The 21,765-nt window shown below is 40.4% G+C and overlaps 1 protein-coding gene across 7 annotated transcripts in view; it reads left to right on the forward strand.

Moving 5' to 3' along the window:
* MAST4 (microtubule associated serine/threonine kinase family member 4) overlaps positions 1-21,765 on the forward strand; it is a 221,933-nt gene that overhangs the window by 144,945 nt on the left and 55,223 nt on the right. For all 7 annotated transcript variants that reach the window (XM_081945100.1, XM_081945101.1, XM_081945102.1 and 4 more), the window contains 2 exons: positions 6,566-6,654; positions 21,414-21,483. In XM_081945100.1, coding sequence (XP_081801226.1) covers positions 6,566-6,654; positions 21,414-21,483 — 159 coding nt within the window. The remainder of the gene's footprint in view (positions 1-6,565; positions 6,655-21,413; positions 21,484-21,765) is intronic.

Raw genomic sequence — 21,765 nt, forward strand, 5'->3', positions numbered from 1 at the left:
CTGCAATGCCTTTTAGTAAGATACTGGAAAAGTCAATTAGCCATAGTCACCCATGCAGTATTCTTTGCTGATAGTAAAGCATAATATCAGAGAGTTTAGACGCATTTTGCCCAATATATATCGCAAATGCAGTTGAAGCCCAGTTTTATCCAAGCATGCTTACATTATTCTAGGCAATCTAAATTGCATGCAGGCTACATTGCCAGCTGGTTGCAAAGGGCCTTCAACCTAGGATGAATTTTGGGGAAACTTACCAGCCAATGTCTAACAAGCAAAGTAAACGTTGACTATCTGTATCCTGTTACCTACATTGTGATTATTATGGATTATATTTACTTACCATTAGGATAATTGCTAACATCAAAACAAGTTTGAAATGTTTGCCTTAATTTTAAAGCATTTCTGAATCAACTGTATAATAGACATTTTAAACTATTGAGAGATTCACAGAAGTTGACAGAAGCATTCACTAAACTGAGTGGCGGGTACAAGATGGAACTAGCATTGTAATGCAAGCTGTAGCCCCTTTGTTATGTATGCATGATGTTGCATGGAGGTATGGAAGGTACAGAGCTTATGTTGTGATGGTGCAATGCTGCTTTCATCATTTTGACGAAAGGCTGTGATTCTATGGCGCTTCTGATAAGTCAGCTAGGTCTAGGATAATATTTGAAAACAACTGGAGGAAAAGACGTTCTCCCAAGAGGTGAACCTACCACATCATTAATCTTTTTTGTTTAAATAAAATAACCATTCTAAAAAGAAATAATTTCTTCATAGCTATATACCTATCATGGCTATATTTTTTTGAAAGTTGAATAACTCAATTTTCTCTTTTAAACTTTGAGAAACATTATTCTTAGGAATTGTCTTCTAGTTATTTTGTTTCTTCATCAATGAAATAACCCAATGCCCATTTTTTCTTTTACATCATGTTACCATCTCCCTAGATTTGTCAGTCTAGACCAGTGATGGTGAATCTTTTCGGCACCAAGTGCCAAAAAGGGAGAGCGCGCTCAGTCTCGTTGGAGTCGTGACAGGAGAGGAGCTGCCCTGGGGGCATGCCAGAAAATGGACTTCTGGTTTCCAGCTAGTCTTCCAGTTATTGGCGCGCATGGACATGCAATTATCAGCTGGCCGGCATGCATGCTTGCACCAGAAAACAGAAGACCTGTTCTTCCGGTTTCTGGCACTGCCGCACACACGAAGGCCAGTTGATCAACTGCACGCCAGAAACCCAGAAGAGGAACGGTCGATGCTACACATGCCAGGCGACATTGCTGTATGTGCCAGTTCGGGCACACATGTCATAGGTTCGCCATCACGGGTCTAGACTTTCTACAGTTATTTTTATCTTTTTAGCAGAAGTGCTGAAGAGAATATCAAACCAATGTATGTATCTCCTATCACATTGCAGCCATGCATGTTCTATACATGAAATTCTTGAGATTGCATTGGAGAAATGGTATGAGGTTGGGCTTCACCTTTCTTTAGATTGTTTATGTATTGTACTGTTGCTTTTTTGAGTGCCTGAATAGGAATAATTTCTAGAATATTTGAATTACAAAAATCTTTAGGATGTTGCAGTTAAAGTGGATCATGGAGAGCTATGTTCATTTTTGATAAAGTGGTATGAAAGACTAGTTACTATTAGTCAGCCCAACCTTATCTCACAGGATTATTGTAGGGAAAATTGGAAGAAATGGTGATTCATTTCGGAGGGGAGGGTAATCTAGTCTGTTTTGACTCCTATCATTATTGCTATTGTTGTTATTGTTTATGCTATGGAGTCTGTTTTAACCCCTTGGGACTACCTAACAAAAATTTTGGAAGTGGTTTGCCATTGCTTCCTTCCAGGTCTGAGAAAGAGTGATTGGCCCAAGATTGGCATTCAACTTCCTTTGTTCCCAACAGTACTAGATGTTTTGGTCTCTTGGTTTCCTGCCTGGTGCCATAACCAGTACCACAGTGCTTCATATGCTTCAATGTGCAAGATGGGTGAAGTTTAAATCTAAATCTAATCATAAATCATTCTAGTTAGCATAACTGAACTCCTCATTCTGAAGGAAATTCCAGAATTGTGAAGTTAACGCTATTTTGATTCTTTTTCCTACAATCCTAATTATTCATTTTTTTTAAATTTACCACTTTTGTAATTCAAAAATTTATCACTGTCTTCTTTTATTTAGAAATACAAAATTTCTGGCTGCCTTCCCAGCCAGACTGGGAAGGTTAACTTCACAAGTTTTATGTAGCCACTCCAAAGCAGAGATGAGCCTTAAAACCTCTCAGTAAGCCCTAGAAAAGAAATATTTGCTTTAGCATTATAGGTCTTCCATCTCTTTTCTGTGCAATGCTTTTGCTTTATATGGTTTGAGAAACAGTTGTGTGCAGGTCATCTTTAAGTTTCTATGTTTTTTGCTTTATTTTCTGCTTTTTTTCCTTCAGCGTTTTTCAATTATTTAATGAAATAAAAAACAAAGAGAACTTGCTTATTACCTAATTTTTCCAAGCTGACCAAAACAAACTTTTAAAAGAGGAAACACACACACACACACACACACACACACACACACACACACACACACACACACATATATATATATATATATATATATATTTCCCTGTAGTATCAGCAGAAGAATCAGAAATGATAACTGCAGTTAATACATTCAGTATATAGATACTGAATCTGGGAGGATATCCCCTTGAGATTTACAACCACAAGAAAGGTTGAAGTAAATATCAAACTTGATATACATTTCCTATTTATTGCTGGTGGACAAGATTCATTCCATTTGAAGTACATATAAAATTTGATAGAGATTCTTTGTAATGGAAATGATAGCTGCATAATATTGTTTTGTCCCTAGCAAGAAATTCCATTGCATTTCAAAATAAGGCACAGAACAATATTCTGCCTTCTTTGGAAGCAGTACTGTATAGAGAAAGAGGGATTTTACTGTCAGGTTTGTTGTGATACATTTTAATAAGGAGAAATTATGTTGGAACTAAGCCAGTAACTAGCATCTGTCCAATAGCAACATTAATTACAAGTGCATTCAAGATTGTTTTATTGATGAAAGCCTTCTTTTCCCATATTTATAGTGTCGCTGCAATTTTTAAAAAAGTGAAAATTTTTAAAAAACTTTTAATTTTTTTTAAAAAAGTTTTTAAGTTAAAACTTATTAAGTTCTTTTACTTTTTTAAATAACAGTTTTCTTCTAGTTGGTTTTTTTTAGCCATTTGCAGTACTTTAGTCACATGTATAATCTATTATATAATTTCTATTATCCAGATTCTAAAATGTTGCATTCATAATTAACTTTTTGTACCTGAATTTGCAAAGATAGCAAACCATTGAAATGACAGATCAGCATGTTTCATAACGCATGCCATATAAACAAAGTAGAAATTAAATACTCTCTGTCTTGGAAAGAGATGTTTGGCATAGGTTTTATTACAAATAAAGATAAATAAAGGAGGGAAAAGAATCTGTGTTATATATATGTGTGTGTGTGTGTGTGTGTGTGTTGTATTTGTGCTGATAAATAAATAAAGGGAGACTAATATAGATCTATTTCAAGCTATTTAGCTCTCATCAGCTAGCCATACGCTTACTGGGATTCGAGCCTGGGCTGTATTACATATTAGGCAGATATGTTAGCCACTAAGCCACAGGTTCTCCTCTTTATCATCTGAGTTTCCTCCCATATTTGGGCATATCAGGGGTTGTAACACGCGCGCGCACACACACACACACACACACACACACACACACATTTTCTTTCTTTTGCTTACTGCAACTAAGTTTTATAACAAAAGTTCTTCCCCATTTTTATTGGCCCACTGCATTATTTTATTTCACAGTAGCTTTTCAAATACAGTGGTTCATATTCTTTTTAAGCTTCATCTCCTGCTCATCCAGATGGCAACTAAATTATGGGCTACATTACAGCAGAGTGCAATAGTCAGCACATGCTCCTAAAGGTGCTGCCATAGTATTTTAAAGCTTGTATCCATCTTCATTACAAGTGCAAATATTAATAATTAAGGATGTTAAAGTGAAATAATTATACACGATTAAAGCAGATGCCAAATTTCATGTGAAAACCATGATAAGGAGTAATTGCTGTCAGCACATCTTCCATTCATGCTCCTTTTAGCAATTAACCTTTATTGCTAGTAATTTACTCCTGTATACAGAATAAAAGAACCTTAATGGATCGTATTATTGGGCATCATTATTGATGCTGTTGATTGCTTATCATGAAAGCTGCAGTTAGGAGTATAACTTTAAAATATGTTTGTATGTTAATATTGATTTATGTTATATATACATACGTGTGGGTGGGTGGGTGTGTGTGACTGTTAAATAACTAAGAACTTATCAAACTTTACGTAACTTACCAGAAAATGCTGCATTTAGTAAGTATGGCTATTATAAAATGGTATTTTTTTTCTGAATGCACACAACAATTTTAAATCAAAAGTAATCTATTCTTGAACAGTTATTTGATATTCTAACCCTTCTCCTGCAATGCTTTCCTGCAGAAGAAAAGCAGTTTTGCCATAAGACTTCACAGTTACAAATATATTTATAATAAAGAATCTTCTTATTTAACGCTTCCGGTTTTGCACCAATAGGTTAGAAATAGGTAATCATTTTATTTGGTAGGATTTAAAAATAATGAAATAAGACAATCTGGCAGTCTGTTAGATGCTTAATATGTGACAATTGAAGACTTAGATTCATTGTTTAGTTAAAGTATTAGAGTGAATGAAGGGGAAAATGGCAGAACAAAAGTCATTTAGAAGATTGGTAGAGTTTTTCCTCTGATCTTCTTGTCAATCTAAAATAAACTTAAACAAGTAGAGAAAAGAAAGTGGAAGTGATTTGATTGATTGATTCCTTTGATTTGATCAAAATGAAATAATAGAAACATTTGAAGTCAAATTAGTTCATTAGACCTAGTGAACAACATGTGTTGTGGGAATCTGACTGAGACCTGTGAAACAAACTTATTAAAATTAAAATACATTGATGAATGTATTCTATTTTATTTTTATTTATGTACACTGAGTATATATACACCAAAGACAATTCCTTGTGTGTCCAATCACACTTGGCCAATAAAGAATTCTATTCTATTCTGTTAAAGCATTTATATGCCGTGATGTTTGTGAATAGTGAATAGCAATAGCACTTAGACCTATATGCTGCTTTACAACTTATATGTCTACTTATATTTATATGCCTGTCTAAGTGGTTTATAGAGTCAGTATATTGCCCCCCAACAATTTGGGTCCTCATTTTATCCACCTTGGAAGGCTGAGTCAACCTTGAGCTGGTGGGATTTGAATTGCCAGATTGCAGGCAGCCAAACCATATAATATTGCGCATTGGAAACAATAGCAATATAATTTGATAGAAATGTAAACAAGATTCATAATCTTGGGTCACTATTAACTTGTAAAATGATCTAAAGATATAAAAGGAATTGAGTGTGCAGTAAGACATGTATTCAGGAGTCTTGAATAACCAGTAACTCCTCCAGAAGCCTTGAATAAACAGTAACTCCTTAATAATTCATGTCAAACTACACTCATAATTTAAAGAGGTAAATCCTTGCTTAAAAGATTATGGACTGGTATGCTGTAGCAAGAGTGAATGAGTGAATGCTGTGATGTGACTGCAGGCAGAGGTAGGGCTGAGGGTGGTTGGCACGAATGCAGTTGGAGCTTATACTTGCCCTGCTGGGGGCTTCTCAGAAAAAAAGCAGTGGCACTGATTGACTGGAGCAACTTGCGGTCTCCTGCCAGCTTCCCCATTGCTTATGGTAAGGTTGCAGGGCAGGTCACAAATGGTGATCACGTGACCACCATTGCCTAGAATTTCAAAATGTATAAATCCTGCTAAAAATCTGCAAAGAATCCTTTCTATTGTGAACTATAACTACAGAATTCCTGTCATCTCTAATTGAGAAAAATAGTAATTGGCAATATTTGAGATGCAAAGCATATGAGCAAAGGAAAACATTTATCTTTGTAGTATATGCCACATCTATTTACAAGCACAGATGTGAAATTTGCCTCAATAATTAGATTTTTAATTGGTATATCATAAAACAGATCAATCATTCCTCTGTTTGACATAAATAAATCTATATAGGCACAATTACATTGTATTAATGATATTTTTCCACAATCATTTTTTCTGGCCTTTTCCCCTTACCGTTGCTCCCTTACCTCTTTCCTTTACCTTTGCTCTGTATCAAGTAAACTTGCATTTGTAACCTTGAGGAGGAAAGTGGAAGGTGAATATGTTTGCCGGATAATGCTTGTATTAAATGCGGCTTAATTAATCTTAGTATATTTTTCCTGATATATAGGATATACCTTTACGTGGCCATTTCATGTATAGGATAACTCTAGGATTTATTCTTTCCTTTTCAGGATGTAAATGTATTGTACACACAGGTGCTATGTATTTTGAGTTATTTAAATATTAACTAATGATTTATAGCACATTATCATTTAATAACCAAGTACTCTCTTCTTATAGTTGCCGGACAAGTAATAGAAAAAGTTTGATCTGTAATGGACAGTCTTCAGCTATGCCTCGGCCCCATTCACCACTTTCTGCTCACGCAGGTAATACCGTTGTTCTTTTAAAATCTATTTTAGTATTTTCAAATTTTCCTGTTTGAAATGTTGTATAAATTTACAGTATGTGATATGTTTTAATGTTGAATTTAATAATATGAAATACAGGTTTTAATATTTATTGCAATAAATTTGATGTATCTATTTGAATAATTCTTGCTTATTGTCATTGATAAAATAGGAGTGAAAAATGTAAATACTATAATTAATGGTATTATGCAACATTCTAAACTGATAATTGCATCACTAGTCGATTTCTCTGTACAATTTGAACAGCTGACATTAGTTACTCCTTTTAAAGTTAATTGGTTACTATTATTGGTCAGACGCAGTACAAAATAAAAAACATTAGCAGAACTGACATAAAATAGATTTGGAACTGTAACTCAAGGCAAAACAATTGCAGTTGATCATTAATTGTAGATGGCATAGGTTTATAGATAGGGCTTTGCTGCATTCATTTTTGGTAGATATAAAGAAACTAAAAGAAAGCACAAATAAATTTTTGGTAACAGGTTGGGTAAACTTGGGCCAATCACTCTCTTTCAGCTTAGCTCACTTCATAGAGTTTTAGAGGTGGTAAAAAATAGGAAGAGGATGGAGAATTAGGGCAATGGAATATGTGGATGACCCCTGGGGGAGGAGAGAAAGGGCTGCTGCTTAGGATACAATCAGACAAGAGGCGGAGAAGCCTGAAGTTGCTTTATTATTATTTTATGACAAATAATAAAAAGAGGATTTAAAAATCTAACCAAAAGAGGTTTTCTAGAATAGAATAAAGATAAAAGTATGCATGCTACTTCTTAATGTCCTCCAATCCACGTTAGTGAGTATCTTTCAAGAATAGAATCTCAAAATACCTTTCTGACTATAAGGTAGAGGAGGAAGCATTAAAATATGCCATTGTAAAGATCGTCTTCTGATTCAAATTAATAATAATTAATTAAAGTTATTAAATGTTTATGCCACATGACTCCCAATGGCTCTCGGCAGTTTTAAAATGTTTTTAACAACAAAAGAGACAACACAACAAGAGCACAAACAGAAGTAACCAAGAAAACAAACATAGATGGAAGCAAAGAAAAGGGGGCATTAATCATCCTTGCCAAAGAGCTACATTGGAAATGCCAGTAGGGTGGAGGCCATTCAAATCGTGCGGGGGGGGGGGGCAGGGATGTAATGAGTAATGATTAAATGGCACCTTGCTCCAATATTTTAAATAATCAATACTCCTTATCCTTTTCCTCCTTTGTGCTGAATTGGCTTTATAAAATTCCATGACTTCATGAAGTTGATTATTATTTTAATAAAGTAATACATAATTAATATCTTGAAGAACTAAGATACCTGAACTGTATGAAAAGAAAACTAATTTAAGTATTTAAAAGGATATACAATGACTTAAACTAAATAGAAATCGAACCAATAATAGAAAATATGCATCCAAACCTGTGCCTTAATCAAAATGTATAGTAGGATACTTTGTAGCATGAGCTATAAATATATATAAAATACATAATACATAAAAAATAATTGACCTCTTTCTAGGGACCAGAATTTTCAGACACCATATTGTATCTTCATGTTATTAGAAGCTCGGTCACAGCTTTTGCACAAAGTATCTTAATTGCAATTGAAATAACTTGTTCGTCTATTCAGTTAAAAAACTGAAATTAACATTAAAGCTCCTCTGTGTATTCCCCATCATATATTTGAGTGGCATCTTCAAGAGTTAGAACCATTATACTCAACCTCGAAGTTCAATCATTGTTACAACACATAGTGCCCAGTTGACTATGTGATGTACCAGTTCCAGCTACCTTGTTCCAGAGATGCCTTTGCCTCTTTGTTGCCTGCCTGCTGACTATGTCTGTTGGCCCTCCCATGTCATATTCCATGACTTCTCTTGCTTTGCCTGCCTTGTTCTTCTTTCCTGATAATTTCCTTGTACTCACCTTAACTTTAAAGGGACACAGCAGATTGGGTAAGATAAGACTAAAGTTGCTCAGAGACTTTGTATTCTGCAGCCCTTAGTAAGGGTACAAGATGCTTGCCACTTTGGGAAAGGATGATGAAAAAGTATGTGGCGGTGACATCTGTCATCAAATCTGCCCAACTTGACCAGGCCCAGAACACCTTGCAATGCAAAGGATGATAGAATGCCATCCTTGCCCAAGCGACAGGAACAGGCTTCTGCCAACCATGCTTATGGTTGTGCTTCAGAAATAAAATATGGTTGATATGTTCTTTTAAGTTTTCACTCCAAGGCACTTCGTTGCCTGCCATCCTCATACTGCCCTAGCACCAATTTCCCTATTTTGCATTCCAAAGATCAGATTCCATTTTCAGTTTAGCAGTTCTGTTTCCATTTGTTGCATAGCTTGTACATGTTGAAAGGGTCTAGAAAGACCTGCAGCAGCTATTGGTATGCCCACCATTCTTATTGTCCAGGGCAAGAGACAGAGACTGCCTTGGCAGAATTTGAATTCCGTGTGACATAGAGAATTAAAAATTCTGGGAAGTAAAGTCATCACATCTAAAAGTTATCCAGGTTAGTCAGATGGCTGTCCCCTAAGAAGAAAAGTATAAATAAAAGGACAAATATACATAGACAAATATGATATTCAGGATCTATATTTCTCTTTCAAGTGCTCATCATTGAGAGGCAAAGCAGAAAAATATTCTTTAGCAGACTCCCTTTTAGTTATTTCTTTCTCATTAACACTTTTACTATTTTTTTCTGATTGAGTAAATTACAAGAAATGTCGAAGAATTTCTGTCTCCATTGAATCTGATTATCAGCCCATTGATTGAAACATCAGAGTATAATTTTGTCAACAAACAGATAATAATCCTGGAGATTCACATATTTTTTCATAGACAGATATGGAGCTGAATCATTTTCCTCAATAAATCAATAAAGAACTGTACTGTTTTTGATTGATTTGTTTGTTTTCCAGTAGAGTGGAGGGAGGTGTCACTGAAGGGTTAACACAGCCTGATTGGTCCATTTGACTGAGAGAAAACTTCTTAGCCTTCGGCTTCTCCCGTTGGCTCCCAGTTTCCTCTCAGTCAAAAAGGTCCAAAGACTTATTAATTGGTTCCCAGTGTGATTGTGAGTAATAAATTTGAGACTTTATTTGGTTAATTGGATATTACAAAATTAAAAAGAAATTAATACAATAGAATTGGAGCTGTGCCCAACAGGACAACCTTTCGCTGTCCTGGGAAGGCAGGGAGAGCCGCGTGGAGCGTCCTTTTCCTCATTCCTATTCCTCCCTGCCGAGCCTTCCCTTCCCCCGGCTAATTCCTGGGGCCTCGGGCGTGCCGGGTGGCTCACAGCTCTCCGCTTCTCCCCCGACGACCCGTTTGATCAAGCCGCAGCGCCGGCGGCTTTTTGCCATGCGTGAAGACCGGCAAACTCCTTAACTCGGCTGCGCTGCCTCTCCTGGGTCGGCGGTGCTCTCGGCGGCGGCGCGAGCTCAAGACCGGAGCGCCAGCGGCTCTTGCCGGGCGTGAAGACCGGCAGAAGATCGCCCACAAGTAGCGATCACCCTTTCCGGGTCGGCAAGCCGTCGGAACGGCTGGGGAGACAAGCGGCGGCACGCGCACAATTTTAGCGGCCGCCTGAAGAGAAAGCAGCTATTAATTTCAGCCGGCGGCCATTTTGAACACGTGGCCGGGCCCAAACTCGCGGGGCCTTACTGAACAGCCACCGGCACAGAGAAGCCCAAGCTGAGCGATTCCCACCAGCGCGGGGCTTAGAGGCTACAGCAATTCAAGATCAGTTTCAACTCTTCTTCTCATCTGAGCACGTGAGTGGGGCGATGGCAGCGCGATCCGAGGTCACTCAAACCGCGGCTACCCAGGCTCAAGAGGATAAGTCAGGCCCCACGGCCCCAGCCAGGCCTCGAGTTTCTAGGCCTTCTGCAGAGGATCGGCCCTCTAGAGCTCTACAGAGGGACGAGCTTAGGCGTTCCAGAGCAATTGAGAAAGCCATTGAGAGGGCGGAGAAGAAAAAGGCCAGGGATCCCAGGCCTAGATCTAGATCCCCCAGACCTGAGGCTTCTTGTCCTTCCCCTTCTGTCAACAAGGGGTTCAGCCCTTCTTCTCCCTCTACCTCTTCCTCTAGATCGGATAGGAGTGAAGGGCGGGGGGTTTCACCTCCACCACCAACTTCCCCTGGGACAAGGGAATTGGATAGGAATGACCCATTAGAGGGCCCCTCTGCTGGCCCCTCCAGGGGTAGGAGGCCTCACAGGGACTCGATCTCACGTGACTATGACTCTGAGTATGATGAGGAAGATTTAGAACACCTTCCGGAAAATCTAAAGCGTTTAATTTCTGCAGCCATTTCCAGGGGAATAGCTCAAAGAGATAGGCCCTCCCGTCATAATAGGATTACCCCGTTCAGCAGAGCCAGATCTAGGACCTCCTCACCTTCACTCATGAGTGAGGTCTCCTCTAGGGAGGAAGCACGTCGCCAGGACGATTGGGGATTTTCTGAGGAAGAGGATGCGGCCACTGATCAGCCCACCTCCTCCAACCTATTCATCCAGGCCATGTTTAAGCCCCTACTCAAAAAGGCTAGGAGAACCACCAAGGTGGGTACGGGGGACCCCACGGTGCCCCCACCCAGAGATCCGGATATGGTGATGTTCTCAAACACGGCCATCAATAAAGAGGAGATCCCTGCTCCTCCTCTGTTCTTGGAGGTGGCCACCAGCCAATGGGCTCGACCATCAAATTTTTCCCCTCCGGGCAGCAATGACAGGAGGGCTTATAACATGGAGAAGGCCTTTCTACAGGCCCTCCAACTACTGGCCATAGATCAACCTATAGCTGCCCTGGTCTCATCTTCCCCGGTGGTCTCGGGGGATGCGGCAGATAAGCTTAAACCGGAAGATAAGAGGGCGGAGCTCACCTTGCGGAAAAATTATAAGGCTTCCGCATGGGCAATGCGGGCGGCGGCCGCCGCCTCGTATTTTAATCGCACGACAGTGATGTAGCTCCGCCAACTCCAGGATCGTATCCCGATCCAGGATGATCGCATCCACCAGGATTTGACTAAAATTATGGCGGCGTGTCAGTATTCGGCCGATGCGACCCTGGATGCCATGCGATTCGGCTCCAGCGCCTTAGCTACCTCTGTGGCCTCACGCCGGCTCCTTTGGCTTAGAAATTGGCAGATCGATAATAAAGCCAAATGGGATTTAATAGCCGCTCCTTTTACGGGTCACAATCTGTTTGGGTCTGCTCTAGACCCGATTTTGGTGGAGAATAAAGACAAGAAAAAGGTGATGCCTACCTCCACCAAGAAGTCCGAGGCACGCAGTCACCCGTATCGCAGGCCTTCCTTTAGGAGTTATGACAGGGACCAGGAGCCCCGTTTTCAGCAGTACAGGCAGGACAGGCAGTACAACAGACAGAACTTTCAGGAACGCTCCAGGTACCAACATCAATCCAAGCGGCCCTTTCGCGGGGGGGAGGGGCGGCCGCCCCTTCCGCAGAGGGAAATGACTCAAATCCGAGTCATCGCATAGGCGGCTGCCTGGCGCTGTATGCGGACAAGTGGGATCAGATCACATCAGACGGGTGGGTCCGGGCGACCATTCGCCACGGCCTAAGGTTAGAGTTCCTCTCCTAACCCCCGAGACGCTTCAAGGTGTTTTCCCCGGCCCGGGATCCGGAACGCCATCGTCTCATGGACCTCGCCGTCTCCCATCTTCTGGAAATCAGAGCGGTGGAGGTCGTTCCGGAACCGGAGAGGGGACAGGGCTACTATTCAAATCTCTTCGTAGTCCCGAAGACCTCGGGGGGTTGGAGAGCAATCCTCGACCTGAAGCGCCTGAATCAGTACCTAGTCTACAGGCGCTTCAAGATGGCCTCCCTGAAGTCAATCTTGCAGGGTATTCGGAAGGGGGATTACATGGCCTCAGTAGATTTGACGGAGGCCTATCTTCACATCCCCATCCTCCGGACTCACCGACGCTTCCTGCGGTTTTCCCACAAGGGCCGACACTATCAGTACCGGGCCCTTCCATTCGGCCTGGCCTCGGCCCCTCGGACGTTCACCAAGGTCCTGGCGGCACTGGCGGCTTACCTGAGATCCATTCCGGTGAGGCTCCAGTGCTACTTGGACGACGTCCTGGTCCAGGCAGGGTCCCTCCCCAGAGCCAGGGCAGACCTCCAACTGACGATCCAATGGCTCCAGACACTAGGTTTCTCAGTGAATTTCCCCAAGAGCCACCTGTCCCCCTCCAGGCAGATCCTGCATCTAGGGACAGTAATCGATTCCGAGTCAGGGAGGGTTCGCCTATCCCCCGACCGTCTGACCAGTTTGAGACAGTTGATCACATCCATCAGGACAAAAAGGTCCGTTTCCATCCTGACCTTATCTCAACTCCTGGGGAAGATGGTATCCTGTATAGGGATAGTTCCCTAGGCTCGTCTACACCTGCATCCCCTTCAGTGGGCTTTGATACCAGCCCAGAAAAGGATGATGAGCAACTCTCTGTGACCGATTCACTTAACGCCAGAGGTGAGACTCTCTCTCAGGTGGTGGATGTCCCCGGCTCTGCGACAAGGGGCGTCAATTTGGGAGAGTACCAGTCACGACGGACGCGAGCTTATTCGGCTGGGGGGCCGTGATGGGGTCCGACATGGCCCAAGGACGCTGGACTGCCTCAGATCTCAGCCACAATATCAATTGGCTGGAGCTCAAGGCTGCGAGACTGGCCCTCCGGACCTTTCATCGTCATCTGCAGGGGCGACACGTCCTCCTGCTCACGGACAATGTAGCGACGAAAGCTCATGTCAACCGTCAAGGAGGGACTCACTCCCGTGCCCTGTGGCGGGAGGCGCAGACATTGGGCCTGTGGGCAGAGAGACACTTGGCCTCGATTACGGCGGAGCATATATCGGGGGAGTCCAACCACCAGGCGGACTGGTTGAGTCGGGCGACTCTGGACAACGGCGAGTGGCAGCTGTCCCCAGAGTTGTTTCGGAAGATCTGCCTCAGATTCGGCACCCCACTTGTGGACCTGTTCGCCTCTCCCGGCAACGCACAACTACCGAGATTTTTCGCCCGATTCCAGACTCCAGCAGCAGAAGGAGCGGATGCCCTCAGAATCCGGTGGCCTCCGGGTCTTCTTTATGCCTTTCCCCCCCTTCCCCTCATTCCCAGAACCATACGGAAGGTAGTCACAGAGAGGGCCTGTGTCATTCTATTAGCCCCATACTGGCCGAGGAGGCCATGGTTCGCAGACCTGGTCCAGCTCTCGGTCGCAGATCCCTGGAGGATTCCACCGGAGGAGGTCGTCCTTTGTCAAGGGGTCTTACTTCACCCAGAGCCGCAGTGGCTTCATCTGACCGCGTGGCTCTTGAACGGGGATTGCTAAAGGGGAGGAAGTTGTCATCGGGGGTCATAGCTACCTTAGAGGCATCTAGAAGGCCATCCACTATCAGAATCTATAACGCCACCTGGGCGGCCTTTGCGAAGTGGTGCAGTCCAAGAAGGTTGGATCCCGCTAGAGCCACGGTTCCGGATGTTTTAGAGTTCCTCCAGAAAGGGCTGGAGGACGGGTTATCCCATAATACGCTCCGGCGACAGGTGGCGGCCCTATCCACCATCTTAGGGGGGGAGGGATCCTCTACCCTCTCCCACTCCCCATTGATAAAGCGGTTTCTCAAAGGGGCGGCTAACATCCGTCCGCCCCCAGTTCATAGGTTCCCTACCTGGGATCTTACCCTCGTCCTGAAAGCACTGACGGGCTCCCCATTTGAGCTGCTTAGGACGGTGCACATGCGTCTCCTCTCGCTTAAGGTAGTGTTCTTAGTGGCCATTACGTCGGCCAGACGTATTTCTGAGTTGGGGGCCCTTTCTGTTCGCAGCGACCTTTGTATGATTCACCAGGACAGGGTGGTACTGCGTTTGGATCCTTCCTTCATACCGAAGGTTAACTCTCTGTTTCATAGGGCCCAGGAGATTGCCCTACCAAATTTTTGTCCCAATCCAACAAGGGAGAGAGAACAGGCGTGGCATCGGTTGGATGTACGCAGGGCCCTCCGGATTTATCTGAAACGGACGGAGGGCATTCGTAGGACTGAGGCGTTATTTGTCTCGTTTCATCCGGGTTCGCTAGGCAAAAAGGTTTCGTCTTCGACTATTGGGAGGTGGATCAGGTTGGCCATAGTTGAGGCTTACGGAGCCTCGGGGAAATCTCCCTCGGGGATTACAGCTCACTCCACTCGTAGTGCAGCCTCCTCCGCGGCCTGGGCCACAAGGGCGCCCTTCGAGGATATATGCCGAGCGGCCACCTGGGCCACTCCTACCCCCTTCATAAGACACTACCGCTTGGATACTTACGCCTCGGCTGAGGCGTCCTTTGGGCGGAGGGTTCTCCAGAGGGTGGCGGCCGATCCTCCCCCTGGGACCCAGTCTCCCCTCCCTGGGACATAGCGTGGGTATGTCCCTTCAGTGACACCTCCCTCCACTCTACTGGAAAAAGAACGTTGGTCTTACCTGAACGTTTTTTTCTGTCGAGTGGAGGGAGGGGTCACTTTCCCGCCCTAGTTAGATAGACAGGGTCCGGGAGGGGTAGGATCGGGTGGCCCTGGGCGGCTTTCCCTTGTCTTTTTACACCATGCAGATGCAGACCGTGACATCGCGGAAACTGGGAGCCAACGGGAGAAGCCGAAGGCTAAGAAGTTTTCTCTCAGTCAAATGGACCAATCAGGCTGTGTTAACCCTTCAGTGACCCCTCCCTCCACTCGACAGAAAAAAACGTTCAGGTAAGACCAACGTTCTATCTCTTTATCTAATTTTAGGACTTGTGTGGAGAACAGATCATATTTTAGGTCATGTTTACAGAGAAATATTGAAAATTCTGAAGATTTCACAAACTTTTAAGCACTACTGTCCATATTTCATTGAGAATCTCTGTAGTTCTGTAATATGAGAGCTCTTATAAGAGAAGTTCAATATCTCCTATGAAACTATTCCATCCCACTTCAGTGACATCATATTGTCTTTAGATGATGAATTCTACAGATGAATGATATGCTGTGATAAGACAAAAAATTATTCTTCTTAACATAGTAAATGCTAACATTTAACCAATACACATGTAGTTTTCAATGTGGTCTATTTTCAATTAACTCATTGAATATTATAAAAACAGATTCAATTTGTAGCCATAAAAATTATTTTCTTTTCTAATGCCTTCATATTTTCTTCTAGTAAAAAAAAATATTTTGGTTAAACAAACTCCTGTAAGACACTATTTCTTTAATATTCAATGGCCTGAGCTGAAAATTTCATATGTGCACAAAACCTCATTCCAGACCTAGAAAAATTGTCCATTCCTACGAGGCAAATCAATTATTTAGGTGCTACCAATATATGGTAATGATCCAGTATATAATGATACAATATAAGGTAACACATACAGTACTTCATATCCCTGTGCATGGGGATGGTTATGTATACCTGCTTGCATTTAAAAGCAGATCAGTATGTAATAATAAAAAACAATTTCTGGTATTTTACCAATGGCCATCTGCATTTTGTACCTCCAAATTTCCCCAGTCTCTGGTGGGCCCAGAGAGACAAATTACAGATTGAAAGTGACAGATTGTTTTCTTAAAACAAATCAACTGCTGCTTCCACAAGAACTTTTAGTGAAAGGTTAGTATTTTCCTCACTTGGAAACAAAAATATGTCTTCATATAAAAAGTTATTATTTTTGTATTTAAATATTCTTTACCTTCTGGGGCAATTAAAAGTATTCCCCAAATATTTTTTGCAAGCAAATATTGGGCCTTAAAAAGTTACTTTGCTGTCCAGATGCGCCAAACCTTAAAATATATATTTTGAAAAGTTACAAAAGTTATAAAAAGTTATAAAATTCCTTTATTACATCAAATAATACACATGCTGCAATAGCAACTAAGTTTTCAGGATTTAAAAAAATACCAATTTCAAGAATAGCTGTGCATGTGCAGTGATATTCCCCATATAATATATCATGTTCAGATATTATTATTTTAAATATTTGGGCGTGTCTTTATATGTGTTTGCCTTTGAGTTAGTTTGGACTCCTGGGGGAGCGGCTGGCAAGATTTGGTTGTCAAAGAAAAGGGTCAAAGAGTGAGAGGACCCACCTTTTTCAAGTTGCTGGCCTGGCTCAACTTTGATCCAACTATATCGCTCCTGACGGGTTTTTTATTTGGGGTATTTTAATTGCATTCAATTTATTTAGGGGTTTTTAAACATTGTGTTTTTACTTGTTTTTATCTATCAGTTCACCTCCTCCTTGTATATGTCGTATATATGTCTTGGTATATGTTTTGTTATATGTATGTCGATATATTTATTTCCTATGTTTTGTTGTACGCCGCCCCGAGTCCTTCGGGAGAGGGTGCGGCTAAGAAATAAATATTTATTATTATTATTATTATTATAGGAAAGAATGACTAGGTCAAAGCCACCCATCTGGCTTTGCACCTCAGATGGGACCTGAACTCAACATTTTAAAGCTTCTAGCCTGGTGCCTTAACTACTATATCAGACTGATTCACTCAATAATGATTAGCTAATGTCATATCAATGTCTCTATGAATAACCTGTGTTAATAATGTATATAATGTCTGACCCCATTGATTAGGTTTAAATAGGAGTCAACAGTAGTTGCAAACTACATGACACTTTTGAAGTCTTTGAAAGCAACAAGCTCTGGAACAATAGGATTTAGGGTGAACAAATACTGAGAGAAAATTTGTGAGTCATGAAGCTAGGGCTATAATTTTAATATTTTTCCTCAATTGCCACACAATTAAATATTACACAGCCAAAAAAAATCCTTTTTAAAAAACTTGTATAAAAGTTTGTCCAACAGAATAAATTAAGCCCCTAAAAAGGGCCAGGTGGGTATGGAACAGTGAAAAAGAAAAGAAATAATTAACTAAAATGCATAATAGATAAGAAGAGTACCATTAAAAATATATTACTTTGAAATAGTTGGATCAAAAGCAATTCCATCATCCTCTTTCCTTTCGTTTCTTCCATTCCCCATGTTGAAATTGTGGCCCTGCTGGTCAGCACTCCATTTTTCCCAAACTCTCATGAAACAAATAAGACATTTACTCCAATAATAAGTGCCAAACATGGTTAATTTTCACCTCACTATTACTTTTTTTTTGCTTTTAAAAGAAAGAAAAAAGAAATAGCATTTGAATCTCAGGAATGAAGAATTGCTGCTCCTCTCATCTCCCAAGTATGCATGGATACAAATAGGGCTGTGTGGTACATTGATTTCCCCTGACAATTCAGTCTCTTCCTTGCCTGATTAGTTTGTTTACATAATTCATGTTGTAAAACAGTTTCAGTGCTTCCTCGTTGTTTTCATTTAAATCAGAATTTCCTCAAGAACAGAGGAGTTTTTTTAAGGAAAAAAAAACACCTCATCAGCATAATAGATTTACCCTTAATAAAATATGAACTGCAACAGAGTAGTCGTAATCCAGACTATCTGCTTTATTTTGGAAGAAAACAAACCTTTGGGAAGGAATTAGTTAAGAACCAGGTAAAGAGCTAGAAGGGTAAACTGTTTTAAATGACAGAAAATATTTTCAATTAAAAAAAAATTAAACAGCCAAAAGCAACAGAAGGTAAAAATATGACATGAGTCTAACAATATTTTAAAGATCTGGCTACTTATAAATGATTCTGCAACCGGAACGTCCATTAAGAAATAAGAAATTTCAGTGTCCCTGTTCAATATTCTTTTGTATCTTTAAATCTGGCAACCTTTCCTTAGACAACCTTTTAAGTAAGGGACCTTGTTCTATGATGTAAATCATGTAGCTATTCTATTTAAATTGGGAGAAGCTAATAGGACTGAAACCATGCAAGTCTTTTCAGAATCATAAATATACAGTCTTTCATTTTAGCAGATTTATATTCTAGATTAGAAGAAGCAGTTTAAATATGTAAAACAAAAATAGTTTAATTTGGCCAGTCAGGCTAATATATATATATTCCCTTATACCAAGGTATGGATTAACCTATTATACAAAAGAAATACAATGGTTCAGTGGCTTAAAGATGCTGGATTTTCCAGCCTGAAAAGATCAGCTGTCCATACTCCAGCAGTTCAAGCCCTAGCACTGCATGATGGAATGAGCTCCCATCACTTGCCTCAGCTTCTGCTAACCTAGCAATTTGAAAGCATGTAAAAATACAAGTAAATAGATAGGTACCACTCCGGTGGAAGCTAATGTCATTTTGTGCGGTAGCAAGAACCAACTGGCACTGGAACTGCCTGAATGCGAGGCAAAATTGGTGTAGAAAGTCTTGGATAACACTGATAACCGCTTAGTGTCGTTATCTACCCTCTGTGTGGAGCTAGTTTGTCCCCCTGCAGTGGACCCCGAATAGCACGCGAGTGAGAACTAAACAAATCAAGCAGCCAAACTACTTATAATAACATTGTAGGCTCCCTGGCTCTCAATGTACAAACACTACATGCTAAATAAATAATAACATGTTATATACACTATAATTCATTTTCATTTGTAGGATATTTTATGTTATACAATCATAATTAAATTGGTAGAACCTTTTATAGTAAGTAATTAATCAATGAATATCTGATATGTCTTCATATTTTAAATGATACACTTCGTTAATAATTTACTAAATTAAAAAAACAAATACTGAAACAGGTTGAAAAATTGCAAGTCCTATATGCAGTAACTCAACTGTTCACTAAAGTGGCATGATATATTTTTGTGAAGCACAATAAAGGCTTATCAAAGAATTTTATAAAGATGCTAATTCATTTTCTGACAGGCAGCGCCGCTTATAAAAAGTTCAGTTTTGTTTTGTCACCTATATATTTTGCCTACAGAAAATCCATATGTTCCAGTTATACATGTTGAGGGTAGAGGAAGAAGTAGATATCAGCCACTGTGGGCCAAGCATTCCCAGTGTTTAGCAGCAAGTTGGATGGTTTTATGTGATGGTGGCGCAGTGGTTAGAATGCAGTATTGCAGACTGACTGTCAACTGCCAGGAGTTTGATCCTGACCAGTTCAAGGTAGAGTCAGCCTTTCATCCTTCCGAAGTCGGTAAAATGAGGATCCACAGTTTGTTGTGGCCCTTAGAGAGTGCCGTAAAGCACTATGAAGCAGTATATGACCAGTTCAAGGTAGAGTCAGCCTTTCATCCTTCCGAAGTCGGTAAAATGAGGATCCACAGTTTGTTGTGGCCCTTAGAGAGTGCTGTAAAGCACTATGAAGCAGTATATAAGCATAAGAACTATTGCTATGTAAGAATAGTAACAAAGCCAAAGGAAATGCCTTCTTCACAATGAGGAATCAAATCTTTATTTCATTCCAAATCATCTCTACATGGCCTGGTTTTTCTAGATTTAGGAGTAATGTTCCATCTGATTTTAATAATGTGCTTATAGTAGAAACATTTTTTAAAAAAATAAGTACGATGTAGAGCAGAAATATGTAATAACCTAATCAATAAAATATGTGAAGCCCATGTTACTTTACCTGTAAATAAAGATGTTCTTATGGAAATAAAATAAAGCACCACAGGTGATGTAATTTGTGTTATATGTTTAATGTTTTAATAACACAAATGACGCAAATTGGTATACATGACTTAGTTTGGGTCATTGGTTTAAAAAGAGAAGTGATATATTACATATTACTGTAATAGGTTGTATTTTAATACTCTGTTTTGGTCTGGGGAATTCTGGGAGTTGAAGTCCACAAGTCTTAAAGTTGCCAAGTTTGGACACCCCTGGTCTAAATATATACTTAAATATATTTTAGAATGTAGAAAATATGGTTTTTATATACTAAAATACAGAAACTGTAATTTCTGCTGAAGAAAAAAAGGGTATTGGAGGGAAAAATGTGGGCATCCATCCATTTTAAGTTTGGCTCCATTGACTTGTTTCTTCAGTCCACCAAGCATATGGTCCCCTGAAGAAATAAGGTCCTGGAAAAGAAAAAAAGTGTTATTCATCACTGTCTTAGCTGCTTTTTCATTTGCATTTATTTAATATTGGTCCAAATAGAAAAAATATTATGTTTGTCTGGAAGAAAAGTGAGAGATTTAGCACCAAATTATTAGTACAGGTAGTCCTCAACTTACAAACACAACTGAGCCCAAAATTTATTTTGTTAAGTGAGTTTTGCCTCCCTTTACAACTTTTCTTTCCATATTTGTTAAGTGAATCACTGCAGTTGTTAAATTAGTAATATGGTTGTTAAGTGAATCTGGCTTCCCCATTGACTTTGCTTGTCGGAAGGTTGCAAAAGGTGATCACATGATCCCTGGGACACTGCAACCGCCATAAATGTGAGTCCCTTGTCAAGTATCCAAATGTAAATCATGTGACCATTGGGATGGTGCAATGGTCATAAGTGTGAAAAATGATCATAAGTCACATTTTTCAGTGCCATAGTAACTTTGAATGGTCACTAAGTGAATTGTTATAAGTTAAGGACTACCTTTACTCACATGCCTTGAGATAGTACATAAGATATCCTGCCAGATATCTTAATTAGAGCACAACTCAGTTTCATATAAGTATGTATGGGGGATGAGGCAAGAAGGCATCTAAATGAGAAATAATAATTGAAATTTATTACAGATTCTTGTTGAACCTCGTGATTTATGGAACTTTCTCTTAAGATACTTCATATTTATCTTCTTCTTAATAGGCAGCAGTCCTCAAGACAGCCCTAGAAATTTTTCTCCTAGTGCCTCAGCCCACTTCTCTTTTGCACGAAGGTAAGAAAATATATGCTTATAACATCAGCACTATTATCAGAAAAACATTTTTGATACCTATCTTTAATGACAATGCTGATGGTTGGGCTGTTTACTGTTAGCTTATTTAGTAGTTCCTTGATTAGATATTGTTTACATCTTGATTTTTGATCCGATGTCAATTTACATCTGATCCGGGTGTTGATTGCTAGTGGGGAGGTGTTTTGAGGTTTTTGTTCCAACCAAAGATGATCCACAACCACTCCTACCAACACTGACAGGGCAAACCACTAGAATATAAAT

This window comes from Natrix helvetica (genome assembly GCF_964273705.1).
Source record: "Natrix helvetica genome assembly, chromosome: 2".
In the NCBI taxonomy this organism is placed as follows: Eukaryota; Metazoa; Chordata; class Lepidosauria; order Squamata; family Natricidae; genus Natrix; species Natrix helvetica.